The sequence below is a fragment of the Trichechus manatus genome, unplaced genomic scaffold (genome assembly GCF_000243295.1).
Source record: "Trichechus manatus latirostris isolate Lorelei unplaced genomic scaffold, TriManLat1.0 scaffold00076, whole genome shotgun sequence".
Taxonomy (NCBI): Eukaryota; Metazoa; Chordata; class Mammalia; order Sirenia; family Trichechidae; genus Trichechus; species Trichechus manatus.
The window spans coordinates 1,632,968-1,645,555 of NW_004444012.1; the positions used below are offsets into that span (position 1 = coordinate 1,632,968).

The 12,588-nt window shown below is 42.2% G+C and overlaps 1 protein-coding gene across 1 annotated transcript in view; it reads left to right on the forward strand.

The window, feature by feature from the left end:
- Positions 1-12,588, forward strand: part of FMN1 (formin 1) — a 471,169-nt gene that overhangs the window by 78,806 nt on the left and 379,775 nt on the right. Inside the window, exon 2 of the mRNA XM_012556758.2 lies at positions 4,805-4,983. Coding sequence (XP_012412212.1) covers positions 4,805-4,983 — 179 coding nt within the window. The remainder of the gene's footprint in view (positions 1-4,804; positions 4,984-12,588) is intronic.

Sequence of the window (12,588 nt, forward strand, 5' to 3'; positions counted from 1 at the left end):
TTTTGCAAAAGCTCTGTCTTCCTAGATATAGACATGAATAATTATACACACAGGCACACACCCTCGCCACAAGTACTTAACAGTGACACTCTCCCTTAGCTACACATCGAGATTGCTGTCTCTCTTGCTTGTAAGTACATGTTTGAGTAACATAACAGAAGACAACCTACCTTTACATGTCAGTTCTGATATTCACGGTTGAGAAGACTTCACCTCGTTGGATTTATTTTAAATCAAGCTTGTTGGATGGCCTTGAAGACTACAGCATAGGAGTTAAAACTCAGGAGAGTTTCAGGCTGAGGTTTTTTTTATTTTCTCTTCTTTTAAAGGCAGAGCCACTTCATCATTGCTGTCAAGCAAAGGATTGGTATGATGAGAAAATTAGAGGAGAAAGCTAGAAAGGCACCGTAATTTTGTTTCGTAGGGACTTTTGTCCAGATGTGATTATATAGTATGTTTACAAACTTCTGTTTAGACAAGGGTTTCTATATATACAGTTTAGATGATGAAAGGGAACGCCTGGTAAGTAAGTTTAATTTTTTTTATGAAAGGTAGCTTGCATGTGGGTCTTGGTATAAATGAGGAAATAGGTATGCTGTAAGTTCTCACTTGATTTTTCAAAACTTTATACATTGAAGAATTGTTTTCAGTACATATTACAAAACAACAATATTGTATTCTTTAAGGCCTCTCAGCTGAAATGGTTTAAAGCTATGATGCTTCCGGTGAAGGCGGATGCGGAGAGAGTGTATTAGGCAGTTATTGCAATGAAGAAACCCAAAATCTCAATGGCTTACAAGTATTTATTGTTCTCGTTCCCACTGACCTGTGGGTTGGCTAAAGTTCACCCATTTTTGTCTGGGTTCAGCTGAGTTTGGCTCCAGGCTGCAGGACTGTGTTTGGATCTGCTCTGTTTGTGGAATTCCAGGCTACCCAGGATGTGCTCTTCTCCTGGAGATGGCGGAAGCACACAGCAGGGAATGAAAACACACGCCTCTTAAGGCCTTGGCTCAGAACTGGCACATGGTCACATTGCTCACGCTCAGTTGGCTAAAGCAAGTCAACGGCCAGGCCCAGTATCCATGGGCCGGGGGAAGTTTACAATACCCCATCCAGTGGGAGGAGCTACAAAGGCAAATGGAAAAGGCCTCGTTTGCATAATCATAGTGCAGGGAGGGAGTGAAGAAGTGCCAGCAATAATCCAGTGTACCACAGGGAGAGGTACAGATTCCATCTTGGAAAGATGAGCTGTGGACACTGCCTGCAGTGTTAAATGGCATATCACCTTTTCTTTCTGTCTGCTCCTGTTGTTTTGATCATTGACGGCCAAACCTCAGTCTGATGTTATAGGTTAGCATCAGGAAGTGCGACGCATCGTTTGAGTGGTTGGGAAAAGCACAGACTTTCAAAGTGGTCCCCAGGTAAGTCACCCCACCTTTACTGTGCCTTTGCTGTATGTCGCATTAACAGTGGTCGGTGTAGAATTAACCTGTCTGTGTACGTGTGATGAAGCTGTTGAATTGTCTTTGGGAAACCAAATAACCGAAAGATATTGAGTAAAAACAGATTTTGGTTCTAACAGGCACATGAAAGGGATAGACGTATGATTAAATTGATAAGCATTTATTAAAAGTTTTTCACAAAGTGATCAATGAAAGTCTAACACTCCAAAAATCTATTCAAAAACTTACTTAACAAACATCTATTCTGTTCTTTCAAATGGTGAATATGTCCTATGTGCTAACGTACTTTGTCAGACTTTTGAGAATAACAGTTTATATGTTACTTATTTCTGCCGTTGGTCATTTCCTGTCATGATTCTTACCAAAAATCATTACATGTCATGGTTTTACCTTGTGTGTTTCCTTCATAGGGATATTGTCTGGTTAAATGTTAGGTATTAGAAATTGGCCCTTTAACATTAAAACCATTTCCAAGATGAAGTCACATTTCATTGTTTCTGCTTAAAGTTTACACTGTCTTCCTCCACATCAAGAGCGAATTGGATTGTACACCTCAGCTCACTGGTGCAGTGTTGAATAGCCACTGTTGGGTGGGTGAGCGTGTTTGTGTGTGCATGTCTGCTTTATCTAAGGACCCCAAATCCTTGTTATTATGGGGACTTATTCCTCTCTGGGTGGTGTAAGAGGTTTGGCTGCTAACTGAAAGGTTGGTGGTTCAAACCCACTCAGTGGCTCTGTGGAATTAGGCCTAGAGATCTGCCTCCGTAAACATAACAGCCAAGAAAACCCTATGGAGCGGTTCTACTCTGTAACACATGGGGTCACCATGAGTCGGGGGCTGGCTCGACAGCAGCCAACAACAACATTACTCTCTTCTACCTAAATGATGAGTTCACACTCACCAGACAATGTGCCTTTGATGATACAGATATCTTACATTTGGTGTTGTGTTGTATACTGTGTTCTTTGTGATGTAATTATACTGCTTTCTATTATTTGGCTAATCTGTGTAAATTTTGCCCAAAGCCAACAGCTCCTCCAAAATAAAAATGATAAGTGGAAGGGATTTCAAGTGAGGGATATGATTAGAAATCAGTACGTTTCTGCAGATGAGGTGGCCTGGTAGGAGTATGCCATAAATACAAAGGTTTATTTCCTGCCAGATATGAGCAGAAATATTCCAGGAGGGCATCGAACCATATTGGTAGAAGTTAAAAGAGGTCTGAGCTGTAATTGCTCCATCTGTTAAAGCATGACCAACAGTACGTTCTTCTCAGGGTCACCGTGACGCTAAAGTGGAGGTGCTTAGCAAGGTGCCTCCTTCCCGGATTCGTTTGGTCATCTTTTCTGTGTCTTCTGAGCAGGATTGGGATGCTCAACAGAATGAGGCTCTAATCGAAGTCCCAAGAGGCGTTCTGTCTGGAGACAGGAGGCCCCAAGGGACACACGGAAGCGGGGAAACCAGGTGACTGAAAATGGCAATCATTCTGATGCACCTGGCCAGGGCGAAGAGAGAGACTGGCTGTGACCTTCTGGACACCCTAGTCTGCAGAGGCAAGAGTAGATGTATGAGGCCATGCAGCCTCATTTTCTCAGTGGCCACAGAAAGGTGTTTTGTGGACATCCTGCCAGAGGGCAACCGTAGAGACACTTTGACCTGCATCACCTTTCCCTCTGAAGTGTGATTGGAAACCAACCAACTGAACAAGCAAACAAAAAGCAAAACCTTAGCTGTTTCAAATTTTCTTTCTTCTAAAATGCTACTCAGATATAAAGGAAAAGCATGTTATCCCACAGTCCCTTTGTTAGCTGAGTTATTTCTCAGCTCAGGTTATTTGTAAGTCGAATATTCAGCATGGCAGAAGTAGTTGGCCGACTCTGGGACATTGGCAGAGAGACGCTATTACAGGGATTATGTGTAATAAACACCCTGTCTTATATTTAAGAGTGATCTCTGTTGCAAAACTGAGCTGAGCCTAAACCCTTAACTTCTCTCTGGTTGCATAATATTTTTCCAAGATTTCTTACCAGGAATTAAAAGAATACTAGGAATTTGAGAGCTACATGAGACTTTAGAGGTGATCCAGTATAGTGTTTTCCAGACTACGTTCCAGTAGAGAGAGCATTAGTGACCTCCAACAGGTTAATAGATGTCCCTTGAAAAGTAGATTCTGTACAGTGTTAGATTTCTGTACTAAAAGAAGTCTGAAGGTCTTTAATATGCTGACATGTGTCATGGTTCTCCAGGGGGCTACAGGTTGCAGGCTGTCTCACATTTATTTGACCATGATGTCCTTTTGTTGTAGAACACTTACTGCCATCTCATGGAATGCCAGTCTGAGGCCCTGTAGTATAGGCATGAGGATCATGGCCTCTAGCCCATAATGGCCTGGGTTCAAATCCTGGCTTAAGCATTTACTGTCTTTATGATGTTGGGCAATTTGCTGGATTCAAATCCCTTTGCGCTTCAGTTTCCCCATTTAAAATGGGAGCAGTAATGATACCTGCCCTATAGGGTTGTGTTAGAAATTGAAGAACAGGGCTAAGAACAGTGCCTGGCATATAGGTAGCTATTGTCATCGTGACAGTTTCAGTGAGAATGAGCTAGCCTGATACCTTCATTCTGGAGATGAGAAAACCAAATCTGTTGCGGTGGAGTCAATTCCGACTCATAGCGACCCTATAGGACAGAATAGAACTGCCCCGTAGGGTTTCCAAGGAGCAGCTGATGGCTTCCAACTGCAGACGTTTAGGTTAGCAGGCGAGCTCTTAACCACCGTGCCACCAGGGCTCCGGAGATAAGAAAAGTGAGTCCCAAACTTGTTATTCATGCAGCACTCACTCATTCAACAACCTAACCAAAGGCCAGTATGCTCCATGCATGACGAAATGGTTCCCAGAAGTGAAGATGAGCAAGGCACACACAGCACCTGTCTCAGAAGAGCACACACACTAGTGACTTGGCTCACTGGTGACCCTGTAAATAGGCAAACCAACGGCCCAGGCTTCCTGACCTCTGTCCCCCAGCTCCTCCGTGATCCTACTCTGAATGAGAATGATCTGGGCTGCCGGGATTGGTAAGCAAGACGAGGGAACATAGAATATAGCTTACAGACTTATCTTTTAAAGTTGAGGCTGAGGGCATATGTTTTAATTCTTTGTTAGTGTGATCCCGAGAGAGTAACTGGGAGAAGCACTTTTGGAGGAAAGCAGAGTCTAAACAGATACTTGGAAAGGGAAGGAATGAGGTGGTATCAAGAGTCCCTGCAAGACTTCCCCGAATGTGGCTTGATGTTTTTGTAGCTGCGGTGTCACTGATGGTCCTCTCTGTGTTTGTTCAGGCATCTCCTCCGAGGGCTTTTCCCGGGACTGCTCCCATGAGCAGACAACAACTAAAGACCTTCCCAACAGAGATGGAGGTTCAGGGGTCCTGGGCTATAGATCAGGACCAGCCCATCCATTTCTGCTCCACGAGGAGAAAGCGAAGCCAAGCAGAAGCGAATTGTACTTGGATCTTCACGTAAGTAGAAATCTCGGGTATGTGCTGTGACTCTTCAAGGTCAACAAAGGCTCATTTAATATGCATTTAATATAAATCCGTGTATGTAAAGCTGCTGAAGCTGCATTTGTGTGGGGGTCATTGTTTAAAAAGCAACCGTTTGCAGAAGACATATAGCTTGATGATTTGAAATTTGTGTCCTTGAAAAAAGGTGACTTTACAGTTTATCTGAGCATTTTCAGAGTCCTCTGTTCACATCAGCTTTACGGTGTAACCTCTTTGTGCGAGTACCCACTTGCCGCTAGTCATCTTTTAATAACCATTTTACTAAAAATTTGTGAGGATAGGTTGGTGGACGGATAGGCTCTTGATTGTCAAGTGAAATCCTGTCTTTCTTGCTCGTTCATAAATATTTCCTTCTTTCTAGCTGCTCAAGTAACAGGTGAACAGGTCAGCAGGACATCTGCCGAATGCAGGATGATCCTTTTCAAAAACACAGCCTTCCCCTTTCTTGTTCGTTCATGTATTCATTGACACAGAAGCATTTACTACCCTGTACAAAGCACTGGGTTGGGTTTTAGCTACTTCGCGTTGAAGATGGCCTGATAGAATTGATGGGACTGTCACTATTCTCATCACTCCCCTGTGGTCTCCCAGCTTCCTGTCAGAGATGGGGGAGAGGATTAGGAATTCAAGAAGCACAGCCGCCACCTGCTAACTTTAATGCCTACTGACAATCTCGTGTCCTTGATTTCCTTTAATTTTTTCCAATTAATAACTTTCAGACCTCAAACTGTGTTTGACAAGCTTGGGTTAGGTCTGTGATGTTCGCATGGGAGGAGATTTTCTCAAGTAACCGAAAGCAGGAGAACGTGTGCTTTTCATAATCATACAACCACAGTCACTGTATGTCATCTTAGAAAAGCATTCTACACCCTAGTTGTAAACGGAGATTGCGGATGGATCTGAAACCTGACAGATCCACAAACCCTTCAGAAATGACATAGAAATGTATAACGTTTTGGTTTTTGACTTCACCACCTACAAAGGAGATTGTCCTGGTGATCTACTTCTGAAAAATCAGCCATTTAAAACCCTACGGAGCATAGTTCTACTCTGACACCCCTGGAGGCGCCATGAGTTGGAATTGGCTTGATGGCAACTGGCAAATCTACAAAGTAATGTTATGCAGCTCAAAATAAGAAGTATAACAGTGACATCTGTTGGTCAAATTTACTTCAAGTTGAGCTTGCTGCAGACAGCAGGCCTGGAGTATAAAAGTGCTGAAAAGGATTTTGAAAGACTATTTCCTTTCTTTTTCTTCTAAGCTTTCCTTTTATGTATTTTTTGGACTTTGGACATTGGCTAAAATATGTATTTCTGGTTTTCCGCCTCCCCTATGAATGAAATTATTTCTTAATTTTACTCAATTTTTAACAGTTATAAAAATCACATGCAATCCTTTTAGAAAATTTGAAATATGCAGATAAATTGAAAGAAAAGAAATAACCCATACTCTCAGCAGCCAAGGAAAGCAGCTGTTAAAATTTGGTAGAGTTTTCTTTATACTTTTCATTATGTATGATTTATTTTCAGTGAGGAATTTTTTTTTAATGTAGATTTTAAGCATTCTAGATTTTATATCCTTCTTATTGTTTTCTTTTCACCATTTACTCTTATACTGTTTATCCATATAGTTGGGAAGTCTTTATAGACGTATTTCAAGTGATTGAATACTATTCCACTAAGTGGCATGCTAAAATTATTTATTTTTCTAATATTAGATGTTAAAGTTTCCAATTTTTCATTGTGTTAAATAGTACTACCCATTGCCATTGAGTCCGTTCCAACTCATAGCAACTCTATAGGACAGAGTAGAACTGCCCCATAGGGTTTCCAAGGCTATAAATCTTTACGGACGCAGAGAGCCTGGTGGGTTCGAACCACCAGCCTTTTGGTTAGCAGCTGAGTGCTTAACCACTACACCACCAGGGCTCCTTGTTTTATTGGTGCAGCTTTTGCGTTTCACAGTAGTACTAACATACGTATAAATTTGTGCTGTACCTTTTTTAATATCTAGAGTTATTCCTTAAGATAGGTTTCTGGAAGCAGAATTATTCTCTATAAACATTTTCAGGCTTTTGACGCATATCACCACATGAAAAAAGTCCTACTTCTTGAGCCAGCTTTCCGCAGCTATATACTTATATACATCTTTGTTTTCCATTAATAACAATAAAAAAATAAGAATAGTCTCCTTGGATTATTTTGGGGCTCTAAGGTTCCTCGGGAGCCCTGGTGGTGCAGTGGTTGAGAGCTCAGCTGCGAACCAAAAGGTCGGCAGTTGGAATCCGCCAGCCACTCCTTGGGAACCCCATGGGGCAGTTCTACTGTGTCTTGTAAGGCTGCTGTGTATCAGACCTGACTCGACAGGATGGGTTTGGAAAGGTTCCTCACCTCCAATGCCTTTTCACCTCTTCAGATGGTGCAATTTGACTCCTGTGTTTTATAGATGGGTATTCTAAGTAAGGTCTCCATCTGAAAGGGTTCTGCTGATTTACAAAAAGTTTACAGCTTGTTAATGGTCAGCACACCAGTGACAAGGACATCGGAGGAGGAGTATATTGCTGTGAGGTATTGGATGTTGGGCTAGGACTGTGCTGTCTTCAGTCTTGAACTTGATTTGCAGCGTCACTGTCAGGCTGTCACTTTCCTAAGCTGTTTTCTAGGGATGTGCTGCCTCTCACGAATGTGCTAGGGTGGTATCTAAAACATTAATAATTGGTGGGAGTTTGGCACCCACAAATCAGAGTGGACACTGGCGCCAGGGCTGGGGCTGCGCTAAGACCCCTTGTTTGGCCAGGCGTTCATCTGTGAGTTACTGAATTGTGAGAAGACCCAGGGATTATTTGGGGGGTTGGGGAGGGAGTTGGCATAGAATAGACAGTAGCGAGGCTCAGGGCAGTGTCTATTTCCTGGTGGCACAGTGGTTTAAGTGCTGGACTGCTAACCGAAAGGTTGGTGGTTCGAAACCACTAGCGGCTCTTCGGGAGAAAGATGTGGCAGCTGGCTCCCGTAGTGATTTACGACTTGTAAGATTCACCGCCTAGGTGTCGATCACTCCCTAAGTGCCAGGTGCCATCCTTGGGGGTGTTTTCATCCCTGTCGTACAAATAAAAAGAGAGGGTCAGTAAGAGGCAGGATTTGAACACAGGTCTGTCTGAGTCTAGACTCAAGTACTTAAGCGTTAAGCCCCTCTCCCTCCCCACCACTTGGGTGTTTTTTGTTTGTTTGTTTTTAATTTAAGAACAAAAGAAATGCATTTAATCAATATGAATTAGCTCCCATAACCAGTGGGGAGCATTGAGAACCAGGCTGAGAATTAGATAGCCAGAACCGCAACCAAAATCACCCACAGAACTCATCCAGAAGATTCTGCAGCTGTGACCATGGAACCTTAGAAGCCTTAGGTTGCACCAGTTACCCTGGGTCTTTACAGTTATGCCCTGGTGGCGTAGTGGTTAAGAGCTCAGCTGCTAACCAAAAGGTAAGCAGTTCGAATCCACCACCTGCTCCTTGGAAGCCCTATGGGGCAGTTCTGCTCTGTCATTAGGGTTGCTATGAGTCGGAATCGACTCGATGGCAATGAGTTGGGTTTTTATTTTTTTACAATTAATGTGAAACATTGATGGGAACATGAGCAGATTCCAGTCCTTCCATCTTTCTTCACTCATAAGTGGCAAACCCTACAGCATAGATTGGGTTCAGCATCAGTCAGTGCACAGATTTTTCTCTGATATGGGGCCTTTGCAGTACATGGAAAGGGCCTCCTCCTTGTCTTGTTTTCGTGGATGCCGATGAGAGCCTACCACTTCAAGCTAAAGCCCACAGGTTTGACTTACCCAAATCATCAGTATGTGCATGACAATGGGGCTTGTATTTGCAAGTGAAGTGAATTCAGAAATATTACGGTAACTGGTTTCCTGAAGGAATATGTTTATGTTTGTGGTGTGTGTGTGAGAGAGAGGGAGGGAGAAAGGAAGAGAGAGAGACAGAGATCAGGTGTCTGTTGGCTGTATGATAAATGATCAAGAAATGATCAATGTTAAAAACAGTTGAAAATAAGGAACTACTGATCCATTTGGAAAATCACTTTTTTTTTTTTTAACAAACAAACACTTCCTCTCTTTAAATCATGATAAAGCAGTTGAAAAAAAGCAATTTGATTTTTTCCCTAAACCCCATGAAATTTAACTAGTTGCCTCTCTCAAATTACTTCTAATTTTGGAATTGGTTTGAAAGGTTGTTACCACAGTTAGACAGAAATCCTCCTTTATGCCAAACACAAAGTTAAACTCTCATGCCATTTCCCATGCTCCCCCTGACATCTACCTGTCTTCTCTACATACTGCAAGATAATGACAAATCTAGTAACATCTCAGATTTCTTTATAAAACCAAAGGGATAGTTGGCTTGGCTTAACCATTGAACTACCTTAATGGTTAGTGAAACTTTGAAATTTGCTTTTGTTTTTTAATCTTAATAATACACATTGTCCTTACGTCCTCTTTGTCTGTTTTGACATGAAATATAATAGCTGTTCATGTAACATTTGGACTGTTGATGCACAGGAAACTTAATGTTATATTTTGAAAGCCAGAGAGAACACAGAATAGCACTGAGTTTTATTAAAATGGTGAGAACGTTGTCCAGGAATTTTACTTAAGTGAATTGGAATATTACAGCTGAAATATTTTGTTCAAATTCTCTAAAATGCAAATGGTTGCTTTTTTGTCCCCTGTTGTGGATTGAATTATATCCCTCCAAAATATGTGTGGGAATTCTAACCCCTGTACTTGTAGACTTTGGAGCCCTGGTGGCGCAGTGGTTAAGAGCACAGCTGCTAATCAAAAGGTTGTCAGTTCTGATCCACCAGCCGCTCCTTGGAAACCCTACGGGGCAGTTCTACTCTGTTCTGTAGGGTTGCTATGAGTCAGAATCCATTTGACAGCTACAGGTTTGGCGGTTTTATTTTTTGTTTCGTGACATTGGTTGCAAACCCTTGAATGTGTCAGCACTCTCCCCTCCCTCCCTGGGTTCCCCGTGCCTATTCGCCTGGCTTTCCTGCCCCTACCTTCCTTCTGAACTTTGCTTTTGGGCAAATGCTGCCTTTCAGGTCTCCTATCGTTCATTGCTCAGAGGTGTACATTTCTCACTGGTGTTATTGTTCGTTTTATAGGCCTGTCTATTGTATGGCTGGAGCCCTGGTGGTGTAGTGGTTAAGAGATCAGGCTGCTAACTGAAAGGATGGCAGTTCAGATCCACCAGCTGCTTCTTGGAATGCCTGTGGGGCAGCTCCACTGTGTCCTATAGGGTCACTAGGAGTCGGAATCAACTCGACGGCAGTGAGTTTGGTTTTGGTTTTATTATATGTGGTCTCTGGAAATGATTTCAGTTCCAAGTTTAAAGAGTGTCTAAGGGCCATAATCTCAAGGGTTCTACAGTCTCTATCAGACCAGTATGTCTGGTCTTATTTATGAGTCTGAATTTTGTTCTATATTTCTCTCCCACTGTCCATGACCTACTATTGTGGTCCCAGTCAGAGCAGTCGGTAGTGGTAGCCAGGCACCGTCTAGTTCTGATCTAAGGCTAGTGGAGGCTGGGGTTCATGTTGTCTGTTAGTCCTTTGGACTAATCATTTCCTTGAATCTTTGGTTTTCTTCACTCTCCTTTGCTCTGGACTAGAAGAGACCAATTATTGTATCTCAGATGGCCACTCACAAGCTTTTAAGACCCCAGTCGCCAGTCATCAAGGTAGGATGTAGAACATTGTCTGTATAAATTATGATATGCCAGTTGACTTAGATGTCTCCTGAGTCTATGGTCCCTAGCCCTTAATCCCAGTATCTCAGTCCCAGGAGGTGTATGGTTATGGCTAAGAAGTTTTCATGACTGTATCCCCTGTGCACAGTATTGCATACATGGGTATATTTGTAGCATGTACACATATATATGTACATGGGTATACTTCCATACACCCTCCCTTCCCTGTTCAGCTTACATATATCTACCTACGTATCCACTCGTACATTATTATTACTGTTGTTACAGGATTGTATATTTAATAGTATTTACCATTGTTGCCTTTTACTCTTGTGTACCTTTCAGTGTCTTCCTTTACCTTGATTATGTTGTGCTGACTTCCCCCATATTGTGTATTATCTTTCACTTCACCAAAGTTAGTACGTGCCTGCTATCTAATTGGTGATTTTGCCTTCTCCATCCTTCCATTCCTGGTAACCATCAAAGAATGTTTCTGTCTGTGGGAAAATCTTTTCTTGACTTTTTGTAATAGTGGTCTCATACAATGTTTGCTCTTTTATGATTGACTTATTTCACTCAGAATAATGTCCTCCAGGTTTACCCGTGTTGTGAGATGTTTCGTGAATTCGTCGTTATTCTTTAATGTTCTGTAGTTTTCCGTCGTGACTATGTACCATAGTTTGTTTATCCATTCACCTGTTGGTGGACACTTAGGCTGTTTCCATCCTTTTGCTACTGTGAATAATGCTGCAATGAGCATGGGTGTGCATATGTCTATTCATGTCACAGCTCTTATTTCTCTAGGATAGACTCCTAGGAGTGGGATTGCTGGATCACATGGTATTTCTATTTCTCGCTTTTTGAGGAAGCGCCATATCATTTTCCATAGTACTTGTACCATTTTACATTCCCACCAACAGCGTATGAGAGTTCCAGTCTCCGTACACCCTCTGCAGCATTTGTTGTTTTCTGTTGTTTTGATCAGTGCCATTAGCACTGCTGTGAGATGCTATCTCATTGTAGTTTTGATTTGCATCTCTCTAGTGGCTAATGAGGAGCCCTGCTTATACACTGGTTAAGCACTTGGCTGCTGACCAAAAGGTCGGAGGTTGGACCCCACCGGCTGCTCCACAGGAGAAAGATGTGGCAGTCTGTTTCTGTAAAGATTATAGCTTGGAAGCCCAATGGGGCAGTTCTTCTCTGACCTATAGGGTCACTATGGGTGGGAGTTGACTCTGTGGGAATGGGTTTGATTGAGTTTTGGGTAATGGCTAATGATCACAAGCATCTCTTCATGTATTTGTTGGCTGCCTGGATGTATTCTTTGGTGAAATGCCTGTTAATATCCTTTGCCAGTTTTTTTTTTTTTTTAATTGTACTTCAGGTGAAGACTTACAGAACAAATAGTTTCTCATGAAACAGTAGTACACATATTGTTTCATGACATTGGTTAACAACCCCACAACATACCAAGCCTCTAACTTCTCAACCTTTTTTTTTTTGGTGAAAATACACATAGCCAAAGATACACCATTTCAAAAATTTCTACATGCACATTCAGTGACATTGACTATGCTCTTCCAATCGTGCTGTTATTCTCACTTAAGATGAAGGCGTGCAGAACAAAATAGTTTCTCATTTAACAGTTACTACAAATGTTGCCCTATGACAATGGTTAACAGTCTCACAACACATAAACAATATCCTTACTCAACCTTGGGTTCCCTATCACCACCTTTCTTGTCCCCTTCTGCCTTCTGGCCCTTGTCACTGGACTACTGTACCTCGTTAGTCTCATTTGGT